The following is a 26,587-nucleotide window of genomic DNA, read 5'->3' as shown; positions in this document are numbered from 1 at the left end:
AAAGTGTCTATGACCACCAGAACATATTTATAGCCACTCCTGCAAGGGGGCAATGGACGTATAAAATCAATCTGGAGGTTAGTCCAGGGGCCGTTAACAGGTCGGGTGTGGCTGAGGTGGGCCTTTTTGGCATATCTATCGGGGTTGTTCTGCGCACAGATAAGGCAATTCTCGATGTAATGGCTTACATTTTCCTTGAGATTTGGCTACCAACAAAGCTGTTTGAGGTGGGCTGCGGTGGGATCGATTCCCTGGTGTCCATGACCATCATGGAATAAACAAATTAACTGGTTCCTATCCTGCTCAGGAACTACATAAAGGGTGTCCTTTAACACCACACCGTCATGTGTGGTCAGTGTATTTCTGAACCTCTCGTAGGAGGCTGGAAACTTCCCTTTCACGATCTCAGTGAGAGCGCTATCCTTCTTCTGGGCCTCTACTAGATCCTCGATCCTAGTCTGCGTGACCTGAACTGCACTCACTGGCGCGCTTTCGGGGGGGTTTCCAGAAATACCCATGCCTGGATCCGGCCTTAGCCAGTGCGTCGTCTTTTACATTGCCGGGGGGGGGGGGGGGAGGAACGATGGTGGCTGCGGACTTTTATAATGCCAAAAGTCCTGTTCTGGGCTTTTTGTAGAATATGGCGCAGTAATGGGGCTGAGGGGCGGGGTTTCCCATCCGCGGAAACAAACCCTCTTGTTTCCCACAGGGATAGAAATTCTGTAAGGCTGTTGCAGACATATAGGCTGTCTGAGTATATGTCTGCTGGGCTGGGGAAGGAATCTGGGTGGTCCACTATGTACGCGATGGCCGCAAGCTCTGCTGCCTGCGCGCCTAAGTGTCCGGGGAGTTTTAATGCTATCTCCTCGAGGGCGCGTCCCTGCGCGTCCTCAACATAAATCCCGCAACCTGTTATGCGTTGCCCATCTACGACTGTGGAAGATCCATCCACATAAATCTTAATGGGGTCACACGTGTCTGGGTGAGGGGGGCTCCGAGATGGATTTGCTAATTTTCTGGGGAGTGTTTTAGCTATAAAGGGGTCTGTATTATGGTATGGAGAGATGATTTCACACTCATGGGGGGTTCCGGGTTACTGTAAATTGTCCGCTAAGTATGTGTGGGTCTTTGTCCGTTGACTGTGATGTCCCGTCCTTGCAAGAGAAGGGTCCACCTAGCTGCGCGTATTTGGCTGACAGTACCATCTTTAAGTCGCCCGTCCAGTAAAAGTTGGGTGGGGGTGTGCTCGGTCAGAATGGTGATGGGGTTCAGTCCGGTAATGTAGGAAAAGTACTGGACTGCCCAGAAAACTGCGAGCAGGTGCCTCTCACAGGCTGAAAATCCCTGCTCCACAGCATCTAAAATTCGGGAGGCATAAGCTACTGGTCTTAACTGGTCGTGCCGTTCCTGCAGGAGCACGGCTGAAAGGGTGCGGTCTGTGGTCGCTACCTCTATTGCGTAGGGGGAAAGCGGGTCTGGAACTTGTAGTGCGGGGGCGGCTATGAGCGCCTGTTTTAAAGAGGCCACAGCATCCGTATGCTGCGGAAGCCACTCCCAGGGGGCTCCTTTCTTTAGGAGGTCTGAGAGGGGCGCTGCCTTGCTTGCGAAACCGTCGATGTGGTTTCGGCAGTAGCCAACCAGTCCTAAAAACAACCGGAGGGCTGAAACGTTCCGGGGAAGGGGCAATTTAGCGATCGAGTCAATTCTTTTATGCGCGATCTCGCGTTTGCCGTGTGTGATAATTGTACCCAAATAAACCACTTTTTCTTCCAATATCTGGGCCTTTTTGGGGTTGACTTTACAGCCAATGGAATGTAACAATTCCAGGAGTTCGGACAGAAGCTCAAAGTGCTCTTCCTTAGTGTCTGTCTGCAGTAGTAGATCATCTACATACTGTACCAGACATTCGGGGCGAGAAAACTTTGCTAGTCCATTTGCCACCTGTCGGTGGAAAATGGAGGGGGAGTTGTGGAAGCCTTGTGGCAGGCGTGTCCACGTGTACTGCTGTGCTCTGAAAGTGAAGGCAAATTTATACTGGCACGACTTTGCCAATGGAATGGACCAGAATCCATTACCGACGTCCAAAACCGTGAAATATCGGGAATTGAGTCCCTGTTTGAGCATGGTCTCGGGACTTGTTGCTACGGTGGGGGCTGCTGCGGGGGTGACTTTATTGAGTTCCCGATAATCAATGGTCAAGCGCCATGATCCGTCGGGCTTTCTCACTGGCCAAATCAGGGCATTATTAGTAGAGGCTACCGGTCTTAGTACGCCCTGCTCTAATAAGCTCTCTATAAATTTTAGGATGTCTCCCTCTGCTTCTAGGGGGAATCCGTACTGTTTTGGGGGTCTAGGGTCCGGTCCTGTTACTTGTACGGAGCCAGTCATCCGTCCACAGTCGTGCTTGTGGGTCGCGAATGCTGCCCTGTTCTTTTGCAGGACTGCCCTAACCTGTCGGTCCGTGCTGAGTGTGGTGGGGTTGAACCAAAACTCGCCAACTGCGCTAATTCTGTTCATATAGTCCCCTATGTTGAGCGTTGCGGGGGCTCTAGTGGATTTCGCCATCTTCCAGACACACTGGTTGACTGGATCGAAGGATAGGTGGTGGGAATTCATAAAGTCGATTCCCAGAATGTGTTCTGCTGTGTGGGGCAGGTCGACTAAAACTACGGGGTGTTTTGTGGTAATGTTTCATATTTGAATGGGTACAGGGGCTGTGATGTGTCCCTGCTGTGAGTGGCCTGTAAAGCCGCTGAGGGTGATAGTAGCTGTAGTGGGCCAAGTGTCCTGACAAAGGGTGGAGGAATTTATGGTGGTGCGGGACCCTCCTGTGTCCCAAAGAAACTCGATAGGCTGTCCCCGAATTTTCGCTGCGACTACGGGTCGTCCTGACCTATCCCAAAGGGTATCGCAGACCCAACTGGGGGAGCCCGTACACCGTCAGTCCGTTCCGGTCAAGTCCATCTGATCCGAACGGGCGCTAACGCTATGGATGGGCTCTGCCTTTTTCTTACTGAGAGTGCCTGTCTGTTGGGCTCTCGGTGGCTTTTTAGGGGCATTGCACTCTTTGGCAAAATGTCCCAACTGTCCGCAGTTGTAACATTCTTGCGGTTTTGTTGGGGGGCTTTTCTTTCCCTCATTTACCCAGGCGGGGTTATGAGGTGTGGCTTTTACTGCCTGCATGTCTGCGGCGGCTTGCTTTTCCTCAGTGGTTTTAGCGGCGGGTCGATTGTGAACAGACTGCTCCCAAACGCGGGACAATCTTTTAACCACCCACTTCTCGTTCTGAGCCTCCTCCGAGGGATCATAACTACTACAGGCATTCTGTCCTGCCTCTGTGGCATGGGACATAAGGGTGCGGGTCCATTTGGCCATATTGTCTGGGGACAAATGGGCACGGTCTACGTCTCCAAAAACGGCTTCAAAGTGAATCCACAAGCGTCCTGCAAACGCTGTGGGGTGCTCAGACTTCTTCAGCCTACACTTACTTAGGCCATCTACGGGGTCACCCCGGTTGTACCCAATCGCATCCAGGATCGCGGTATGCATTTCTGCAAGGGTGCCTCCTCCTACGTTCTGCGGGTCGGGAAGGGCTGCTGCTACCGATGGGTCTAAACATAGAACCATGAGCTTTACATGCTCTCGCTCATCCAGGCCGTACATGGTCGCCTGATGTTTGACGGTGGCAAAGAAATGGTGTGGGTCTGAAGCGGGGAGGAACAGTGTGATTTTTGCATACCCGTCCTGTAATTGGGTCACTGTGAGGGGGGTGGAACATAGGAATTCCGCCTCGTCTGATGTGGCTGTGCGGTGGGTTGTTACGGGGTTCATTGGAGCCTGAACTACCTGTTGTGTGGGGGGTGGGGTGCTTTTCTCCTTTGGGGCTTTCCCTGCGCACATGTTCCCTGAACATATCTCTGCACTGTTTCCTGTAATTCTTCCCAATCAGGCCCGTCTTCCTGGTCTAATTTTTCCCCAAAAGATTTCTTGAAATCCCTTTTGGACAGAAAGCAGTGACTGCAGGTCTGCAACTTGCTTCCGGCACTTTGCATGGTCTATGGTGCTCTGCCTTTGTTCTGTGGTTGCAGCGTGGAGCGCTCTCAAGGCTGCCTGGAGATCACTACATTGTTTCTGTAGCGTCTCCACCTGCTTCTCTGTTTCTTTCTTTACCAGGACTGCACGCGTGCGTGTCCTGATAAGCCTTTTCGTACTGGGACTGGAAACTACTCAAATGCGCCAGACAAGACTGGTGACCCCGTTTGGCGTCAGCCACCTCTTCGTCCTTTGCTGCTAATTTCCGCCTTAATTCCAGATTCTCTTTCTCCACCTCGCATACATCGACTTTACTCATACAATGTATGCCCTCTACTTCTTTGCGGAGCGTCCTAACGACCTCCTCTGTGCCTCGCAATTGTGCCAGACAGGACACAATTGCCATCGGCTTGCGAGCTTTTGTTAAGTTCTTTTTATGGATCTCACTCATGTTCTCCCACCAAGTATGCCCTATACTTCCGGGACCTGAGTCGTCATTATTACAGAAATCATTCCACATGGGCCATCCTTTGCCCTTGAGGTATTTCCGAATTTTCTCTTCCCAAGTGGGGCACTGTCCCACTCTACTGCTGCTGGTCGCTGCGACCGCAAATTCCTCGGGGTTCATGAGGCGTTGCATTGCCTGCATGGCCATCTCTCCGATCCGCTTGCTTTGGTTAAATTTGGAACAGGGGGCTAATGTGGTGTCGTAGATGCAGGTACGGCTTGCGCTAATTTCTGAAAATACAGACTTCCGACAGTTTTGACGCAACAAAAATCTATCAGTTTTACCTTATAGCCCTGTTAGATTCACATGCATACACACACTTCCGAATTATGAATTATTAATCAGAACCGCTTGAACACTTGTGGTTTTTTGTTTCCAATTGGATTTTAAATCAAAATTTATTGGGTTCTCCTGGAGTGGTTTTCCACTTCTAGATCGGGTCCCGGCGGAGTCGCCAAAATGTTGCTAGTAGCCTTAGTTTTATTAGCTCTAATTCTGTCACCTTTGCTCACGAGTCGCCAGGTATCTTTCTGATACCGCCACGTGGTTCAAGCTCAAGTAATGGATTAGTAATGCAGCACACCACTTAGTAAATGTTAAATCAACGATCATTCATTATATACAGCAACAAATACTTATACAATAATCCTACTTCTAGACTATTACCTACCACTAAAAGGCCAATACTTAACATTGGTGATGGCCCACCAGGTCAGGGAAACGAATGGTCTATCGAATTGGGTCTGGCCTGCAGGATTCAAAAAGGCTGGTACGGGTCGATAGTCTGGAACACCTATCTGGTAGCGATCGCTGGAGTAAGACTTACTTGGTTCTTCGTCGAAGGGTTTCTCGAAGGATCGATCTGAACTTGGCCCCTATCTTTATAGTTCCTAGGGGCTTCCCGCCTCTCGGGGCGGACCTTGACCCTGGTCCCAAGTGATTGGACTTGCTCCAATAATGGGGCGATTCCTTGATCGGGGGGTGGTCGTTCACCTTTCTTTGTCTCAGCCACTGCTGGCGCCAAGAGGTCTGGATCGGCTTTCAATTGCGAATTTGTAGCAATTGTTCCCGGGGATGGCCGATTAAACTGCAGATGGCTCGGTTGATGTGCTGTTAATGGTTGCAGGTATCGGTCTGGGCCGACTTCCCCAGAGCCGAATACACTGCTCTGTCTGCAGCTGTCCGTTTGAGTCCTGTTGGCTGATTTTCCCATCAGCCTCTTTCGTTCGCCATTTTAGATCGGGGTTTGGCCAAATTAATCGGGAATCAGCCATTTTAGGTGGCTACACCGGGGTGTCTGCCTTGACATTGTTTATCTAAATGTTTCCTTTTTGTCCCCGGAGATGGCTCATTAGTATGTGGATGGCTTAACAGTTTCTGTCCTGTCTGAGAGCTAAGGCTCTAATCAACAGACAGACCTTGCACCTGCTTGTTTCTCAGTATTGTCCAATTTTCCCTGCATTCTTTGCAAGTGTCCATTTTGTAATCGGGACGTGGCCATCCCAGATGGCTACAGTTTGCAGCATGGGTATGGTGGCTGGAAGCATGTCATGGCAGAATGGTAGGTGGCAGGATGGGTAGGATGCCAGCTGGGTATGATTTTTTTTATTTTTATAAACGCATTTTATTCAAACTTGTATCAAAGTAGATTACAACAAATAAACACCCCGGGAAGCATTCTTCCCAACAATCAACTATACAGTTTGTACAGATTTCTCTCCTTTTTCACCCCCACCACCCCCCCACCCCCCCAACCACCCTGCGACAAACAGCTCCTCAAACACGGTCACAAACATCCCCCACCTTCTCTCAAACTCCCCTGCTGAGCCCCGCCCCTTAACTTATACTTTATCTTCTCTAACCGCAGGAAGTCATGTAGGTCACCCAACCATGCTGCTACCCCGGTGGCGATGCCGACCGCCATTCGAGCAAAATTTGTCGCCGTGCAATCAGAGACGCAAAGGCCAAGACATCGGCCTTCCTCCTCTCCATGAGCTCCGGCTTCTCAGAAACCCCAAATATCACCACCAAAGGGACCGGGTCCACTCCCTCCTCCACTACCCTGGCTAAGACCGCGAACACTCCCGCCCAGAATCTTCCCAATTTTTCACAACCCCAAAACATGTGCGCCTGATTCGCTGGCCCCCGCCCACACCTCTCACCCTCATCTGCTACCCCCTGAAAGAACCCACTCATTCTCGCCCGAGTCATATGCACCCTGTGCACCACCTTAAACTGTATCAGGCTCATCCTTGCACAAGAGGTCGTCCCGTTTACCCTTCGCAGTGCCTCACTCCATACTCCCCAATTGATCTCCATTCCCAACTCCGCTTCCCATTTCTCCTTGATCTTCACCACCCTCTCGCCTCCCTGCTCCCCCAGCCACTTACATATATCCCCAATTCTTCCCTCCCCTTCCACATCTGGAAGCAGCAGTCGCTCCAGCAGGGTGTATCCCAGCAATCTAGGGAACCCCTTCCAGACCTTTCGTGCAAAGTCCCTAACCTGTAGATATCTGAACTCACTACCCCTCGGCAGCTCTACCCTCTCCCTTAGCTCCTCCAGACTGGCTAACCCTTCCTCCAAATACAAATCCCTCACCTTGACCAGCCCCACTTCCCTCCACCTCCTGTATACACTATCCATCCCCCCCGGCTCAAACCCATGATTCTCGCACAGTTGCGTTAGCACCGACATCCCTTCCACCCGAAAATGCCTCCTCAGCTGATTCCATATCTTCACCGTGGACTGCACCACTGGGCTCCCTGAATACCTACTCGGAGCTATTGGCAATGCTGCCATTACCATAGCCCTCAAACTGGACCCCTTACAAGATTCCTCCTCCACTCTACCCCTTCTCCTTCCCACCTCAGCTGATTCCATATCTTCACCGTGGACTGCACCACTGGGCTCCCTGAATACCTACTCGGAGCTATTGGCAATGCTGCCATCACCATAGCCCTCAAACTGGACCCCTTACAAGATTCCTCCTCCACTCTACCCCTTCTCCTTCCCACCACCGCCGCACCTTGTCCACATTCACCGCCCAATAATAATGAAGCAAGTTTGGTAACGCCAACCCCCCCTGCTGCCTCTGTAGCAGGATCCTTCCCACCTTCGGCACCTTCCCATACAAAGTCAGCGATGATTGTGTCTATTTTCCGAAAAAAGGTATTTGGTATAAAGATCGGGAGAGCCTGAAAGATAAACAAGAACCTAGGCAGAACATTCATTTTCACCACTTGGACCCTCCCCGCCAACGTTAAGTGCAGTGTATCCCACCTCTTAAGATCCTCCCTGGCCTCCTCCACCAGCCCCGTCCATTCCCTCGCTATCTGAATACCCAAGTACCTAAACCTATCCCTCGCTACTGTAAATGGCATCCCCCCTAAATTAGCCCGCTGTGCCAGCTCATGCACTGGGAATACCTCGCTTTTCCCTACATTCAGCCTGTATCCCGAGAACCCTCCAAACCTCCCCAACAGACCCATTATCCTTCCCATACTCTCCAACTGATCCGAAACATACAGTAAGAGGTCATCGGCATAGAGCAACACCCGATGCTCCCTCTGTCCCCTCATTATCCCCTGCCACTCTGCCGACCCCCTGAGAGCCATCGCCAATGGCTCTATGGCCAGCGCAAACAGCAGCGGCGACAGCCTGCACCCCTGCCTCGTACCCCTGCGTAAGTCAAAGCTTTGTGAGCTCATATCATTCGTTCTCACCCTCGCTCTTGGCGCCACATACAGCAACTGCACCCATGCCATAAATCTCAGCCCAAACCCAAACCTTCCCAAAACTTTGAACAAGTACCGCCACTCCACCCGATCAAATGCTTTCTCCGCATCCATGGACACCACCTCCGGTACCATAGCTCTCGACGGATTCATCACCACATTCAACAGCCGTGGTATATTATTCGCGATCTGCCTGCCCTTCACAAAGCCGGTTTGATCTTCTGCAACCACCCCCGGGACACAATCCTCCATCCTCCCTGCCAACAACGTAGCCAATACTTTCACGTCCGTGTTCAATAGTGATATAGGTCTATACGACCCACATTCCACCGGATCCTTCTCTTTTTTGGGGATTAGTGTGATTACTGCCTACTTCATCGTCTCCGGCAACTCCCCCTTCTCCAGTGCTTCATTAAACGCCCCCAACCAATGTGCTGCCAGGTCCGCCGCAAATTCTTTATAAAATTCTGCCGGGTACCCATCCAGCTCAGGAGCCTTCCCCCACTTCATACCCCTGATACTTTCCAGCAGCTCCCTCAGCCCCAGGGGCTCCTTCAACACCTGCCTCTTTGCTTCTTCCAACTGGGGAAATTCCAGCTTGTCCAGAAACCACCCCATGTCCCCCTCCTCTCCTCCTGGGTCTGTCTCATAAAGTCCCTGGTAATACTCTCTAAATGCCTCATTTATCTTCCCTGGCTCCGACACCACATCCCCAGCCCCAGTCCGGATCTTTAATATTTCCCTGGACGCAGGCAGCCTCCGCAGCTGGTGCACCAGCATGCGGCTCGCCTTCTCCCCATACTCGTATTGCATCCCTCTTGCCCTAACCAGTTGCCCTACCGCTCTCCCCGTTGTCAGCCTGTCAAATTGTCCCTTAACTTTTTCCTCCTCGCCAATCCGTCCACGGTGAGCACCCTCGAATATTCCCTGTCCACCTCCACTATCTCGCTCACTAGACGGTCATGTTCTGCCCTCCTTTCCTTATTCGCACAAAATGTAAATGAGATAATTTCTCCCCGGACCACTGCCTTCAGTGCTTCCCAAAAAATGCCCGCCGACAGCTCCCCATTCTGATTGAACTCCACATAATCCCTAACGCCAACCGCACCTCATCACAAAAACCTCCATCCGCCAACAACTCCGAGTCAAACCTCCAACCCAACATCTGCTCTTGTCCCGTACTGAACCAAATATCCAGCCAGTGGGGTGCATGGTCTGAGATAACTATCCCCGCATACTCTGCCCCCTACACCCCAACCAAAATCTCCCGACTCACTACAAAGTAATCAATCCTCGAATACACCTTATAGACGTGTGAAAAGAAGGAATACTCCCTTCCCCCTGGGTTCTGAAAGCGCCATGGATCCACCATACCCATCCTCTCCATAAACCCCCCCAGCTCCCTTGCCATTTGTACCCTACCCATTGACCTGGGGCTCGATCTATCCACCCTCAGCTCCAGGACACAGTTAAAATCTCCTCCCATGATCAACTGGTACGTAGCCAAATCCAGGATTGCTGCCAGCAATCCCCTCATAAAACCCACATCATCCCAATTTGGTGCATACACATTTACCAACACTACCGGTGCCCCTTCCAATACCCCATTCACAATCACATATCTCCCACCTGGATCCCTCACCTCCTTCGGACTCACAAATCCCATTTTTTTGCTTCCTTAATCTAACCTGGTCCTTCACACGGAGGTGTGTCTCCTGCAAAAAGACAACCCCCACTTTCAAGCTCCTGAGGTGCGCGCAAACCCGCAACCTTTTAACCGGCCCATTCAGTCCCTGGACGTTCCACGTTACCAACCTTACCGGAGCCTTGCGCCTCCAATCCCCTATACCGTCCGTCATCTTCCCCACTTAACTCCTGCCCCTTTAATTCCACTCTGTACCTAGTCCATCCCAGATGGCCCCTTTCTTCGCCCATGACCATGTAATCTCTCACCCCCTGCCACATCGCAGAACCTCCCCCCCCCCCCCCCCCCCGCCAATTCCCCTTTCCCCCCTCCCCCCGGCCACCCCTCTTGGCCTTCTCCCCCACCACCTCACTTCCGTTCACCAGCATAACCTGCTAGGCTGCCCCTGCCCAAAGGCACATCCTAATGAGCTCCCTCTCCCTGTCCCCCCCCCCCCCACTCCTCAGCTCAAAGAAGAAGGCCTCCTGATGGCCTTACCCTCCCCTACCCAAACAAGGGCTTCTCCTGAACTCCAGGTAGCCGTCTCCGAAAGCAAACAAACAGATGTTAAACACAAACAGTCCCTTAAAACAGGAGGGGGGATGGGAACATCCATCCCCACATAAACCTTTCACCCCTACAAGTCCTTACAATCTCTGTCTTCTCAAGGTATTCTCCTGCTCCTCAACCTTTGCCCTCAGCGTTTTACAAAGGTCCCCTAGGAGCCCCACCTCCGCCTCCAGAGCCACCACACGATCGCTGTGTTCCGAGATCACTCCTTCAATCTCCCGAATCTGTGACCCCTGCACCTCCAAACACCTCTCCATCCACTCCTAAGTACTCTTCAGGGGTGCCACAGCTTCTGCAATGGTCTTTGCAAGATCCTCACGCATTTCTTTCCTCTGTTTATGGAATTCCTCCTTGATAAAAGTCATCAGTTCCTGTATCTGGGGCCTTACAGCTTGCCCCTTCAGTGCTTGCATGCTGGAAGAGACTGTCTGTGAAGCACAAGACTGTTTCTAACTTTACAGCCAAATCTCTCACTGTTTTCTGCCGGGTCCGGTGATCAGAAGACATACCATTCCAGGGGCAAACTACTCCTCCAACATTCATCTACGCCTTTTCATCAAAGTTCCACCCGGATCTGGGTAAAAAGAGCCCTTTTCTGTGACTTTGAACAGGAACAACCCTTTATGTGACCAGTCACTCCATGGTCACAAGCGGAAGTCACCAGCTGGGTATGATGGCACAGTCATAGGTGGCAGGATGGGTATGAAGCAGGTCATATATGGCTGGGTGGCAGTATGGTAAGGTTGGGTCAGGTCAGGGGTGGGAGTCGGTCAGGTGGAGTCGGGGGGGGGGGGTCAGAGAGTTGAGGGTGGGTGGCGGAGGCTCAAGATGGGGTTGGAGAGTCAGTGGAGCAGGGGGTCCTAGGGTCGTGGGGCAGTCTGAGGGTCAGTGGTGAGTTGGAGGGTCAGGGAAGGGCAAAGGGGGGAGCGGGGGTGTCAGTGTGGAGTCAGCGGAAGAGGTTAGTTCTTTAATTACCCAGGAGTTAGACTGGTGTTTTCCTGTCTAATACTTCCCTGGCGACTGAGACAGAAATCTCCAAAGTTTCCGAATCTATCTCAGGCTTTTTGGAGGGTTCTAGATACAGGGGAATTGCCTACTGAAGTTGAAAATTTGCAGGCAGTTCCCACCCAGGTGCTCTGGTTTCCTCCCACAAGCCCCGAAAGACATGCTTGTTTGGTGAATTGGACATCCCGAATTCTCCCTCTGTGGGGCTTTTCACAGTAACTTCATTGCAGTGTTAACGTAAGCCTACTTGTGACAATAATAAATATTATTATTATGAGGTTGAGACTTACAAGGCATTCCATAGTGCATCTTCCGGGGTACGTCCAGTCCCCAGCTACCTAGAAACTGGAAGATCTGGACCAATGTAAAGTTACCTGTCTTTGATTTCACGATGAGGTGTGTACCATCACCATTCAAAGTTGTCCCATTAGCAAGTGTTACTGTACAGAAATAAGTTCCATCATCACTCTCGGTCACATTTAGAATTGTCATGGAAGCGTCTCCGTTTGATAGTTGTCCAGTTAGAAACACTCGACCAGAATATTTACCAGATACAGTTGTGTTGTCTCTTACAATAGGTAACTTCTCAGTGAGGTCTTCCCTGTACCACGATACAGAGAGGTTTTCTAAATAAGTGGCATCATTGTGATACCAGCACGGCAGAACTGCCGACTTTCCCTTCTCAACTTTAAGTTTATTGATACCTTGATCCACAGATGGTTGTTGGGCAAGTACCTCCTCAGTCATAATTCTTTCAGCAATGTTTGCTGCATCTGACTCCACAATGCTTTCAGAAACCAATAATTCATTCCCAATAGACCAAAGGCTGGTTGTTGCAACTGTTTTCAAAGATAGAGTTGTGTTTGCAGTCACATTGTCTCTTCCATTCGCCATAGTTTCATTATGCCGAGTTTTCAGGTGAATGAAGACAGAAGTGGTTCCATTTTCAGCCACATGATCAGTTTTGATGGATGTAGCTGTTTATATAACAATGAAGAAATAATCAGAACGTTTATGGGCTATAACTCGCAAAAGGCAGGCACGATTTCCTCTGTATATGAAATGGGGAAATCCAATATAAAGGAATGCACGTATGGTTTTTCCTCACTGTACACAGAGGAAATCTCCCATCTCGATGTTCATTAAGTATCAGAGAACATTGGGTAAACATGGAGAAACCAGGGCCATACAAATAAAACAGTCAATAATAAATCCAATAGGAAATTCAGGAGAAAACCTCTTTACCCAAAGAATGGGGAGATGACTTGCTACCACATGGAGTTATCATAGAATTTACAGAGCAGAAGGAGGCCATTCAGCCCATCGAGTCTGCACCGGCTCTTGGAAAGAGCTCCCTACCCAAGGTCAACACCGCCACCCTATCCCCATAACCCAGTAACCCCACCCAACACTAAGGGCAATTTTGGACATTAAGGGCAATTTATCATGGCCAATCCACCTAACCCGCACATCTTTGGACTGTGGGAGGAAACCGGAGCACCCGGAGGAAACCCACGCAAACACGGGGAGGATGTGCAGACTCCGCACAGACAGTGACCCAAGCCAGAATCGAACCTGGGACCCTGGAGCTGTGAAGCAATTGTGCTATCCACAAGGCTACCGTGCTGCCCTGTGGTTAAGGTGAATGGAAGCATTTAAGGGGAAGTTAGATACACAGATGAAGGAGAAATAAGTAGAAGGATATGCTGATAGGGTGAGATGAAGAGAGATGGAGGAGGGTTATGTGGAGCATAAATACCAGGATGAATCTGTTGGGCTCAATGGTCTGTTTCAGTTCTCTGAGTACCATGTACTATATCAGTTTAACATCTCAAACTTTATGATTGGAATACAGGGGTTTCTCTTTACATGGTAGCTTCCATGTACGCAACAGTCTATATTTATTCAGTCCTACTCTTCCTTCCCTTTGACTCTTTTCTTAAAGTTAGACTCTTTTCCCAGATATCTCTCCGTATTCATTAGGTATATGCCCTTGGACTTTGCCTTCACATCTTTTTTAACCCCTGCTCCATATTATTTATTTGTGCCCTCATTCCACTTACTATTTATTATTATTATTAAATACAGATCCTCATCCAAAAATAAAAATCAGGGCCTTAAATTGTCAAATGAGAATACAGACTAACATATCTGACACTATCACAATATTAAGGGTTGTTTCCAGACCCAAGTCAAGGTAAGGGGAGAGATTCTAATGATATTGAATGGCTAATTTTCCATCCATGCCATTTTACCTGTTAATTGCGACTGCTGATACTAGAAAAAAATCACAACGGTTGCACAGTTTTCCATTCGTTGATATTGAATTTACTGGAGTGGGACATTTTGGAGTTAGACTTGCTTCTGCAGCCTTCAACTCAAAAATGTTTTTTCCCCACAGTGTTAAAATGTAGTAATAATGTGGGGCGACCTCACTGAACAAATCGGAATAACTGTTTATCTCCTTAACCCATGAGAATTAAAAATTGAGAAAGAAATGGAGCGACACCAGAGAAAGAAATCTGGTGAATTCAAGTCAGGTCAAACCCAGAAAGAGAAATAAAGAGAGGGGTAAAAAAAAGATTGGATTAGGAAAGAAAGAGAAAAAAAGACAGAAAGGAAAGTTAAAAAATAAAATGTTATATTTGATGTTTTAAAATCTCCAAAAATTCACAACCTGGAGGAATGAGACTCCAAACTTTTAATTATTCACTTTCTGGGCATTAGTTAAAGGTACTTACATCGCTGATTACGCAGTGAGTTTAATTTCACAGTGAGTTTAATTGGCAATTAATGCACAACTTCAATTTCTTGAAATTCACAGGGAAGTTGAGGGCGAGCGGTCACCTTCACTAAATTATCAGCAGCAAACTGTCTAGCAACTTGAAGCAATTTGCAGCTCATTGTGAATCTCTTCCTTATCATAAGTGGCTGGCTAATTTTCACATTATAACAGCAAACATCAGTCAGTTATATTTTCAGCAAAATGTGACCCATTAAGTTTACAATATGTGCGACTGGTGGGTGAAATACCCCACATTACCGGTGTTATGGTATAGCAGGTGGTAATTAATGGGCTGTCCAAATCCCAAGGGAAAAGTGGACAGGCTATAACAACGATTGTCAATTTTCATTTAATTACAAGGAAGTATGTACACTGAACTCGGAAACAAAAATTTCAATACTACTTTTAAAGATCTTAAATATTAAATTAAAACATTTAGTAACAAAAAGAAAATAAACTCAACACACAAGATTAGATTTGCACAGTTAAAAGGAGTCCTACGAACAGTTCCCAAAGATTTCTGCTCAGTTAAATTTAGCGCTAAAAACCCCTTTTTAGGCAACAATCCCTATAGATTTTTAATCTGTACAAAACCCACTAGGATTACCACAAGACATCCACTGATACTAAAAGGGAAGTATTTCACAGCACTGCTCTCTCACACTTGATAACAGAAATCTAAAACTTGTATCAAGACCTTGGAGATTTTCTCTGTGAGGGTGACTAGGATTCATTCTGCTTCTTCCACAAATTTCTCTAAGCACAGCTTCCAATCTCTCTTTGAATGTCTCTTCTCTTTATAATGATTAAATCTATTGTACTTACACTGCCCTCCTCATTGTCAGAGGGGGTGTTGCCAATGATGGAGTTGGAGGAATTTATGGGAGGTTTTTGGAGGAGGATATAGCATCGCTGGAGGGGAGGAGGAGCTGGAGGAGGGGTTATGGTGTGAGGTGTTGCGGAGGGGGAGAGGTGGCACCGTAGCACAGTGGTTAGCACTGTTGCTTCATAGTGCCAGGGACCCGGGTTCGATTCCCGGCTTGGATCACTGTCTGTGCGGAGTCTGCACGTTCTCCCCGTGTCTGCATGGGTTTCCTCCAGGTGCTCCGGTTTCCTCCCACAAGTCCATCAAGACGTGCTAGTTAGGTAAATTGGACATTCTGAATTCTCCCTCAAGTGTACCCAAACAGGCGCCAGAGTGTGGCATCTAGGGGCTTTTCACAGTAACTTCATTGCAGTGTTAATGTAAGCCTACTTGTGACAATAATAAAGATTATTATTATGTAACTATTGTGCTGCAAGGTGTTTGTAGGTATTATGTAACTTTCTGTTTAAATGCTGGTTCTGAATATTACAAAGTTCAGTTACTGAGGAAAATTGGAAGATGAAACATTTTCGGGAAAGTCATTTTGCCTTATTTGTGTGGAGAGTATACCTACAAACACCTTGCAGCACAATTGTTGCAGACCTTCTTGATTTAGTATTTAATATTAAAACTCCTGTCAGGGTGCCACTTGTGAAATCCCAGGAAAGACTGATAGTTGTGTTGGAAGTTCAAGGTGGTATTTTCCATGCTCTCCACTTGTCTTCTCTACTTCTCTCTGTCATCTTCTGGTCCTCATTCTTGCACTGCTTCTCCTTTCCTTACAGACAGCAGATGCTGAGTAATGTGCTGTGGTTTAGTGAGAAAAAGTGATACCACAGCTGCAGGTAGCATTTAGGGTGATGGTTGCTGGAAAGCCAGTCCTCTGTAGTTCCCCTCCCAATCCTCCATGTGTTCCCCCATCCCCTTGCGCCCATCATATTGCAGCCTCTTTCACCTTTCCATGAGCCATTCTCTTTCCAACACCTCCTTACATATCTACCACGGCTACATCCCTGCTAAATTAAAATGCTCAACCTCTGTAATATCTCCTTATCTTGCTCTGCTGTCACAAACTCCATCTACCATGCTGTATTCTGTTTTTTTTTCCTGTGAGAGCAGTTGTCAAGACAGCAGGGACCTCCTCACATGCAACCAATTACCTCCTCCCTTCCCCACTCCTGTCTATTGATTTAATTGGTTGCAAAATAATGTAGTATGTGCACTCAAATTTATAATATGTGCTACCATTGCACAAGGCTACCTATTGAGATCACAAGGTCAGAACATTTTCCCTCTGAAGCAGTACCAAATGTGACTGATTTTATTAATTCTGAATGTGATGCAGACAGTGCCAAATATGAGTGACTCACTATTTGCTGCTTTGGCTGTGACTATACAAATATTGCTCTCCTTGGTAGGACAGATTAGACAAATGATCAGGTAGTAGAAGGTACCAGATTTATTGGGCATGTATGACCCTCTGCTCAATGTCATTTACAAAATCTAGTCTATATTGAAAGTAAAATGATATCTCATTCCTGTATTCTAATATTAGACATAAGGTATGTAATTTCAGATGATTGGACCTCTTTAAATAATTGGCCTTGTCAGTGTAACATTATCTGTCAGAAGAAAGTGAGAGAGAGATAGAGAGAGAATATGGCTGAACAGTCATTACTGGGAAGTAGACTGATGGGGTCAATGGATGTTAAGTAATAGACAAAAAAAAATATGAAATTGAAAATATTTGCTCCAGTACACACAAAAACACATTCACATCCAAATGTTACAGGAAGGACACAAGGGGCTGAATTCTCCAGTCACCGACGCCGAAGTCGCATTAGGCGATCAGCCGGAGAATCACAGTTCCGACCAAATCAGGGGCGGTGCCGCTTTCGCGATGATCCGCCCCCTCCAAAGCGGTGGCCTTAGGACATTGCCGGAGGCCCGCCCCCCGATGCTCCGCCCCCGACTGGCCAAGTTCCCAACGATCACGTGTGGTCTCATCCGTCGGGAACTCGGTGTGGCGGGTGCAGACTCAGTCCAGCGCCGCCACAGACAGGGGAAGGCCGATCCGTGGGCAGGGGGGAGGACTTTATTAGGGGCAGAGGGCGCTGTGGGGGAGCCGGGTCTGTGAATGGGTTCCGCCATGCAGCACAGCGCGGCCGCTGCAGGCCGCCACCATGCGCATGCGCGGCTACGGACCCAGCAATTCTCCGGGCCATATCGGCAGCTAGAGCTGAGTGCTCTATGCTGCCGCATGCTAGCCCCCAGCAAAACGGGGAATCGGTGGCCGGTTTACGTCACTTTGTTATGGCTTAAAACACCACCATTCCCACTCCGGATAGGGACATAGCCCCAGAATCGGAGAATCCCGCCCAAGGTTTATGGAGTGAATGAAAAACAAGGATGAATTCCATAATCCAATAGAGCGCTCACAGGGAATGCACTGTGTATTACCCATGGTTATAGCTATTCCTGATTGCAGGCGAGGTGGTGGTGTAGTGATATTATCACTGGACTAGTAAATCAGAGACTCCAAGTAATGCTCTTGGGACTCAGGTTTAAATCCCACCACTGCAGATGGTGAAATGTGAATTCAATAAAAATCTGATGATGACCATGAAACTATTGTCATATGTTGTAAAAAATCATCCGGTTCACTGATGCCCTTTAGGGAAGGAAATCTGCTGTCCTTACCTGGTCTGGCTGACATGTGACTCCAGACACACAGCAATGTGGTTGACTCTGAAATGCCCCCTCAAGGGGAATTAGGGATGGGCAATAAATGCTGGCACAGCCTGCGATGTCCAGGTCCCATGAACGAATAATTTTTTAAAAGGATCAGAGTAGACCTTTGTATTCTGGGTGGCACACTTTGGAAAAATGTGAAGATTTTGCAGATGGTACAAAATAAATTTACTAAAATATTTCCAGTGATGAGGGATTAAGGATACATGAAATGACTAGAGATGTTGAAGGCTAAAACTATACAAAGCACTAGTTTGACTACACCTGCAATCGGTGAACAATTTTGGTCCCCTTATCTAAAGAAAGATATACTGGCCTTGGAGGTAGTCCAGAGAAGATTCATTCGGTTGATCCCGGGTATGCAAGGATTTGTTTATGAGGAGAGGTTGAGTGAATTAGGCCTGTACTCATTGGAGTTTAGAAGAATGAGAGGTGACCTTATTGAGACAGAGGATTCTCAGGGAATTTGCTTGACATGGAAGAGGCTGTGGGAGAGTCTAGGACCAGGGGGCATAATCACAGAATAGGGTAGCCCAAGACAGAGATGAGAAACAACTTCTTCTCTGAGGGTAGTGAATCTGTGGAATTCTTTACCGCAGAGGGCTGCAGAGGCTGGATCGTTAAGTATGTTCAAGGCTGAGAGAGACAGATTTTTAAGCCTTATGGAGATAAGGTGGGAAAGTGGAATTGAAGATTATTATATCAGATCAGTCATGATCTCATTGAATGGCGGAGCAAATTTGATGGGCCAAATGGCCTACTTCTACTCCTACGTCTTATATATTCACCCTAGATCGGAGAAAGCTGAGGGGAGATTTGATAGAGATGTTTAAAATCATGAAGGATTCAGGCAGAGTAAATAAAGATAATTTTTTTCCAACGGCTGAATGATTGTTATCAAAGGGCACCGATTTCAGGTGATTAGCAAAAGATCCAGTGGGTCATGAGGAACATCCTTTCACACAAGTGGTTAAGGTTTGGGATACATTGCCTGATAGGATGTTGAATTCAGGTTCAATTTTACCCTTCACAAGGGGGTGGAATTAAAATTTGAAGGAGAAAGAAATGCAGGAATATGGAGAAATGTGGGATTAACTGGATTCCTCTGACAAAACTGAAGCAGGCTCACTGGATTGAATGATTAAAACAAGATTCTTACAAATCTATAAACTTAAACTGAGTAGTAAGAAAAACAAATCAGTGCAATTGTGATCAGGCTGGAGCAACAATATGCAAACAAAATAAAAAGACGATTGCCTCTGGTGATATCCTATGTCACAAAGTGACTCAGAATCATAGCAATGTACATGCATCTGGGGAGAGGGACGATATCTGTGATGAGGAATTAAGGATACATGAAATGACTAGAGATGTTAGGGCTAAAACTATACAAAGCACTAGTGTGACTACACCTGGAATCGGTGAACAATTTTGGTCCCCTTATCTAAAGAAAGATATACTGGCCTTGGAGGTAGTCCGGAGAAGGTTCATTCGGTTGATACTAGGTATCTGAGCGATACCTATGTGGCATGGTAGCACAGTGGGTAGCACTGTTGCTACACAGCGCCAGGGTCCCGGGTTCAATTCCTGGCTTGGGTCACTGTCTGTGCAGAGTCTGCATGTTCTCCCTGTGTCTGCATGGGTTTCCTCCGGGTGCTCCGGCTTCCTCCCACAGTTCAAAGATGTGCAGGTTAGGTGGATTGGCCATGCTATACTGCCCTTGGTGTCCAAAAAAGGTTAGGTGGGGTTACTGGGTTACGGGGATAGGGTGGAGGTGTGGGATTAGCTAGGTGCTCTTCGGCAGCACGGTGGCGCAGTGGATAGCACTGCTGCCTCACGGCACCGAGGACCCGGGTTCGATCCCGGCCCTGGGTCACTGTCCGTGTGGAGTTTACACATTCTCCCTGTGTCTGCGTGGGTTTCACCCCCACGACCCAAAGTTGTGCAGGCTAGGTGGATTGGCCACACTAAATTGCCCCTAATTGGAAAAAATTAATTGAGTACTCTAAATTTAGTAAAAGAAGGGTAGGGTGCTCTCACCAAGGGCCGGTGCAGACTCGATGGGCCGAATGGCCTTCTTCTGCACTGTAATTCTATGAAATATTAATGTAAGTCTTTTTATACCGTAAAGATTTTCAGCTGCAAACAACAGTCTGTGCTGTACAATTCTATAATTTTCTGTGTAAAAGTGTCCTCTTAGTTCAGGATAATTTGTAAATACACATAATTGGCAAATGTATGAAGAATGCAGACTACCTAATATTGTATCCAAATAATAATATTAGTTTGTCAATTTGTATCTGGGTGAAATGCTGGAGAATTCAAAAACTACCTAGTAAATAAACTTTTGAAGATCAAGCCAAATATAAGTGAGTGACCTTAGTGAAGCCAGGAGAAATTACAACAGAACTGGCCTCATTGCCCAGGAATTTTAAGCAGTAATCACATAATCACCGTTTTAATCAAAAGGCAGGTATTTTAAACTGCCTGTTGCCTATGACATTTGAAGACAGCACTCATTTGTCAAGGGCAATTTTGGCTTGGGCAATAAATGCTGGCCTTGAGAGCAACACTATAAACCAAGGTAGTGAATAATTTTTAAAAACTGTCGCCATCAATTAGCGTCAAAATAAAAGTTCAGTCTTTACTCACCAATTATGAATACAAGCTGAAAAATAGCTTGAATGAGGAGTGTAGGGCAAAAGGATTTCATGTTTTCAAAGCTTTCACTACAGCAGAAATGCAGGCACGGGCTGGAGAGTATTAGTCGCAGTATAATCATGACACTTGCACTTTGAAACAGCCCACATAGAAATGTTACCGCAGTTGGAGAAAATATATTTCAGATGCTGGGAAGAGATTACAAAGTGAAAATCTTGGCAAAAGTTATGAACATAATTTGTTGAAATTAATAATAGAGTTTTAATTGATAAAATTGCAAATTAAAACAGAAAATTAAGATCTTTGTTAAAATTTCTTAACATTCATTAAAATGTTCCAATTATTGCATAAATCATGGCATACACTAACGGCACGATTCTCCATCGGCCTACTCGGAAATCAGGACAGGCGTTTGGGCAGAGAATCAGTCGTGAGGCCAAAATCGCGGGCCAGCCGCCGTGCTCTGGTGCCTTGACAGTGGCGTCAATGCGTTCTACTCCCCACGTACAGTAAATGCCGTTGGCATATCATTAGCGGGCCTGACCCCGTATTCACCGGAATCTCCGTGATTGTCCGCCTCTGCCAGGAGGAATTGCTGACGGCGAGGTCCACTTCCGGTTTCAAAAATCGGGAAAAAGATGCCGGGGCTGCTGAGGGAGGGAGAGGGGGTACAGAAAGTGTCCCACATCACCATAGTGTGCTGACAATTATGTCCCTGGGTGGGAGCTTCTGCCAGAGCCAGAGGGAATAGCGGGGGCTGTGGGGTCGGGGTGGATGAGCACCGACCACCATCGCCGCAGCCTGCAAGACAGCCATGTGGCAGTGCACGCCGCTGACTGCCCACTGGGAACTTAGTAACATGGGTCGTGTGGGTGTCCCACCAGGCCACCCCATTAAGTACTCTCTGACCCCAGCCAACCCATCAATGGGATGGGCACACTCCCAACACAACCAGTGCCATCTTGTTGGTTGGGATGAGTGCATGTGGGGAGTGGAGTGCTAATATGCGGCTGCAATATTGTCTATCCCAGCCCCGACGAATCCAACACCGTTTTTCTTGGATTTGCTCGTGTTCTACATGGCGCCGGTGCGAGCCCATTAATGGTTCCTGAATTGCTCCGGGAGCAGCTCCAATTTTGCTGTCATAGAAGTCCACCGATTCTGTCCTTGTGTTCGCACTTACTCTCTAAAATGGAGAATTCCGCCCCAAGGGTGTGGTGAAGTCCCCTGGTTAGGAGTGACAGAAATAAATGACCCAAAGTACCTGATTTTCCAATGATTGATTGAAGGATAGGAGTATCACCAACACCCTGGAGCTGCAAGTGAAGAGAGGTGCTTATTGCACTGACGTGATGAGTAATCAATCAGAACCAAGTTACATATAAACAAAAGTCAATAAAGCCTCATTCAAAGTCCTGCCAATGTTGCACATTTAGCCTCAGGTTTTACAATACAGAAGTGGGCCTTTCTAAGAAAACATTTTCCAAAGGGCAGCATGATGGCACAGTGGTTAGCACTGTTGCCTCACAGAACTGAGGACCAGGGTTTGATACCGGCCCCGGATTACTGTCTGTGTGGAGTTTGTACATTCTTCCCATGTTTGCATGGGTCTCACCCCAACAACCCAAAAAGATGTGCAGGGTATGTGAATTGGCCATGCTAAATTACCCCTTAATTGGAAAAAAAGAATTGGGTACTCTAAATTTATAAAAGAAAAAAATCTGTTCCCAAGGTAATACAGTACTGTGAATGTTATTCGATCAAAGAGGATAAACATCTTCAGTTCCTCGTCACTGTAGTAGAAGGCTGTAGTTTCAAACTCTATTCTAGGATTGAGCATTTCAGCACAGGACTGAGGGAGTGCCGCACTGTCAGAGGGTCAGTACTGAGGGAGCGCCGCACTGTCAGAGGGTCAGTACTGAGGGAGTGCTGCACTGTCAGAGAGTCGGTACTGAGGGAGCGCCGCACTGTCAGAGGGTCAGTACTGAGGGAGTGCTGCACTATCAGAGGGTCAGAACTGAGGGAGTGCCGCACTGTCAGAGGGTCAGTACTGAGGGAGTGCTGCACTGTCAGAAAATCCGTACTTAGGGAGCGCCGCACTGTCAGAGCGTCAGTACTGAGGGAGCGCCGCACTCTCAGAGGGTCAGTACTGAGGGAGTGCCGCACTGTCAGAGGGTCAGTGCTGAGGGAGTGCCGCACTGTCAGAGGGTCAGTACTGAGGGAGTGCTGCACTGTCAGAGGGTCAGTACTGAGGGAGTGCTGCACTGTCAGAGGGTCAGTACTGAGGGAGTGCCGCACTGTCAGAGGGTCAGTACTGAGGGAGTGCCGCACTGTCAGAGGGTCAGTGCTGAGGGAGTGCCGCACTGTCAGATGGTCAGTACTGAGGGAGTGCTGCACTGTCAGAGGGTCAGTACTGAGGGAGTGCCGCACTGTCAGAGGGTCAGTACTGAGGGAGTGCCGCACTGTCAGAGGGTCAGTGCTGAGGGAGTGCCGCACTGTCAGAGGGTCAGTACTGAGGGAGTGCTGCACTGTCAGAGGGTCAGTACTGAGGGAGTGCTGCACTGTCAGAGGGTCAGAACTGAGGGAGTGCCGCACTGTCAGAGGGTCAGTACTGAGGGAGTGCCGCACTGTCAGAGGGTCAGTACTGAGGGAGTGCCGCACTGTCAGAGGGTCAGTGCTGAGGGAGTGCCGCACTGTCAGAGGGTCAGTGCTGAGGGAGTGCCGCACTGTCAGAGGGTCAGTACTGAGGGAGTGCTGCACTGTCAGAGGGTCAGTACTGAGGGAGTGCTGCACTGTCAGAGGGTCAGAACTGAGGGAGTGCCGCACTGTCAGAGGGTCAGTACTGAGGGAGTGCTGCACTGTCAGAAAATCCGTACTTAGAGAACGCCGCACTGTCAGAGCGTCAGTACTGAGGGAGCGCCGCACTGTCAAAGCGTCAGTACTGAGGGAGTGATGCACTGTCAGAGGGTCAGTACTGAGGGAGAGCCGCACTGTCAGAGGGTAAGTACTGACGGAGTGCTGCACTGTCAGAGGGTCAGTACTGAGGGAGTGCCGCACTGTCAGAGGGTCAGTAGTGAGGGAGTGCCGCACTGTCAGAGAGTCAATACTGAGGGAGTGCTGCACTGTCAGAGGGTCAGTACTGAGGGAGTGCCGCACTGTCAGAGCGTCAGTACTGAGGGAGTGCCGCACTGTCAGAGGGTCAGTACTGAGGGAGTGCCGCACTGTCAGAGGGTCAGTATTGAGGGAGCGCCGCACTGTCAGAGGGTCAGTACTGAGGGAGCGCTGCACTGTCAGAGGGTCAGTACAGAGGGAGTGCCGCACTGTCAGAGGGTCAGTACTGAAGGAGTGCCGCACTGTCAGAGGGGCAGTACTGAGGGAGCGCCGCACTGTCAGAGGGTCAGTACTGAGGGAGTGCCGCACTGTCAGAGGGTCAGTACTGAGGGAGTGCCGCACTGTCAGAGGATCAGTACTGAGGGAGTGCCGCACTGTCAGAGGGACAGAACTGAGGGAGTGCCGCACTGTCAGAGGGTCTATACTGAGGGAGTGCCGCACTGTCAGAGGGTCAGTACTGAGGGAGTGCCGTACTGTCAGAGGGTCAGTACTGAGGGAGTGCCGCACTGTCAGAGGGTCAGTACTGAGGGAGTGCCGCACTGTCAGAGGGTCAGTACTGAGGGAGTGCTACACTGTCAGAGGGTCAGTACTGAGGGAGTGCCGCACTGTCAGAGGGTCAGTACTGAGGGAGTGCCGCACTGTCAGAGGGTCAGTACTGAGGGAGTGCCGCACTGTCAGAGGGTCAGTACTGAGGGAGTGCCGCACTGTCAGAGAGTCAATACTGAGGGAGTGCTGCACTGTCAGAGGGTCAGTACTGAGGGAGTGCCGCACTGTCAGAGCGTCAGTACTGAGGGAGTGCCGCACTGTCAGAGGGTCAGTACTGAGGGAGTGCCGCACTGTCAGAGGGTCAGTATTGAGGGAGCGCCGCACTGTCAGAGGGTCAGTACTGAGGGAGCGCTGCACTGTCAGAGGGTCAGTACAGAGGGAGTGCCGCACTGTCAGAGGGTCAGTACTGAAGGAGTGCCGCACTGTCAGAGGGGCAGTACTGAGGGAGCGCCGCACTGTCAGAGGGTCAGTACTGAGGGAGTGCCGCACTGTCAGAGGGTCAGTACTGAGGGAGTGCCGCACTGTCAGAGGATCAGTACTGAGGGAGTGCCGCACTGTCAGAGGGACAGAACTGAGGGAGTGCCGCACTGTCAGAGGGTCTATACTGAGGGAGTGCCGCACTGTCAGAGGGTCAGTACTGAGGGAGTGCCGTACTGTCAGAGGGTCAGTACTGAGGGAGTGCCGCACTGTCAGAGGGTCAGTACTGAGGGAGTGCCGCACTGTCAGAGGGTCAGTACTGAGGGAGTGCTACACTGTCAGAGGGTCAGTACTGAGGGAGTGCCGCACTGTCACAGGGTCAGTACTGAGGGAGTGCCGCACTGTCAGAGGGTCAGTACTGAGGGAGTGCTGCACTGTCAGAGGGTCCGTACTGAGGGAGTGCTGCACTGTCAGAGGGTCAGTACTGAGGGAGTGCTGCACTGTCAGAGGGTCCGTACTGAGGGAGTGCCGCACTGTCAGAGGGTCAGTACTGAGGGAGTGCTGCACTGTCAGAGGGTCCGTACTGAGGGAGAGCTGCACTGTCACAGGGTCAGTACTGAGGGAGTGCTGCACTGTCAGAGGGTCCGTACTGAGGGAGTGCCGCACTGTCAGAGGGTCAGTACTGAGGGAGTGCCGCACTGTCAGAGGGTCAGTACTGAGGGAGTGCCGCACTGTCAGAGGGTCAGTACTGAGGGAGTGCTGCACTGTCAGAGGGTCCGTACTGAGGGAGAGCTGCACTGTCACAGGGTCAGTACTGAGGGAGTGCCGCACTGTCAGAGGGTCAGTACTGAGGGAGAGCTGCACTGTCAGAGAGTCAGTACTGAGGGAGTGCCGCACTGTTAGAGGGTCAGTACTGAGGGAGCGCCGCACTGTCAGAGGGTCAGTACTGAGGGAGTGCCGCACTGTTAGAGGGTCAGTACTGAGGGAGCGCCGCACTGTCAGAGGGTCAGTACTGAGGGGGTGATGTAGAAGAGTACATTATTCTCTTTAACAAAACTTTGAGCATAAAATAATTTAATGAAGGGAAGAAAATACACAACATAAAATATATAGTTTTTAAATGATCTGACAGTACATACCTCAACAAAGACATTCTCTTTGGCTTCTGGTGTCTTATCATCCCATAAAAACGGCCAGTTTGGGGATTTGAGTCTATTTCGGGAGGCGAGAAATCCCATTGCGCCAAGTACCCGAGGCCATTCGTCCACGTCACCTGAGGGGGCGGGTCTGGAGCCTGACAGAGAAGCACGTGACGGCCTGGCATAAGATTTGAATAAATTAGCCAGCGCCGACCAATCCTCTTCCAGCGCTCTGCCAAGCCGTGGAGAAGTGCGCATGAGCGGCCTACCGGCAATGCAGGCACTGCAAATTCAAATCGGGCGGGAGGCCACGTGCGAATAACGGCCGTGCGTGGCACCACGTGACCCGGCAACAACAACAACAACAACAGCCAGAGTGGCGCAGTGGTGGAGGATGAGGAGCCAGTGGTGGAGGTTGAGGACCCAGTGGTGGAGGACGAGGATCCAGTGGGGGAGGTTGAGGACCGAGTGATGGAGGTTGAGGAGCCAGTGGTGGAGGATGAGGATCCAGTGGTGGAGGATGAGGATCCAGTGGTGGAGGATGAGGACCCAGTGGTGGAGGTTGAGGAGCCAGTGGTGGAGGATGAGGAGCCAGTGGTGGAGGATGAGGAGCCAGTGGTGGAGGATGAGGAGCCAGTGGTGGAGGATGAGGAGCCAGTGGTGGAGGATGAGGATCTAATGGTGGAGGTTGAGGAGCCAGTGGTGGAGGATGAGGAGCCAGTGGTGGAGGATGAGGAGCCAGTGGTGGAGGATGAGGATCCAGTGGTGGAGGATGA

General features: G+C 49.3%; 1 protein-coding gene across 5 annotated transcripts in view; it reads right to left on the bottom strand.

The window, feature by feature from the left end:
* Positions 1-25,971, bottom strand: part of LOC140391499 (uncharacterized) — a 60,655-nt gene extending 34,684 nt beyond the window's left edge. The window contains exons 1-4 of one of the 5 annotated variants that reach the window (XM_072476030.1): positions 25,812-25,971; positions 21,863-21,914; positions 20,590-20,786; positions 11,827-12,513 (exon numbers count right to left, since the gene is read on the bottom strand). In XM_072476030.1, coding sequence (XP_072332131.1) covers positions 11,827-12,513; positions 20,590-20,719 — 817 coding nt within the window. In that variant the 5' untranslated portion in view covers positions 20,720-20,786; positions 21,863-21,914; positions 25,812-25,971. The remainder of the gene's footprint in view (positions 1-11,826; positions 12,514-20,589; positions 20,787-21,862; positions 21,915-25,811) is intronic. The other 4 variants (XM_072476032.1, XM_072476033.1, XM_072476034.1 and 1 more) reach the window with 4 other exon arrangements.
* Positions 25,972-26,587: the final 616 nt, after the last annotated feature.

Source organism: Scyliorhinus torazame, chromosome 15 (genome assembly GCF_047496885.1).
Source record: "Scyliorhinus torazame isolate Kashiwa2021f chromosome 15, sScyTor2.1, whole genome shotgun sequence".
NCBI lineage: Eukaryota > Metazoa > Chordata > Chondrichthyes > Carcharhiniformes > Scyliorhinidae > Scyliorhinus > Scyliorhinus torazame.
This window is presented reverse-complemented; position numbering and strand designations above follow the sequence as displayed.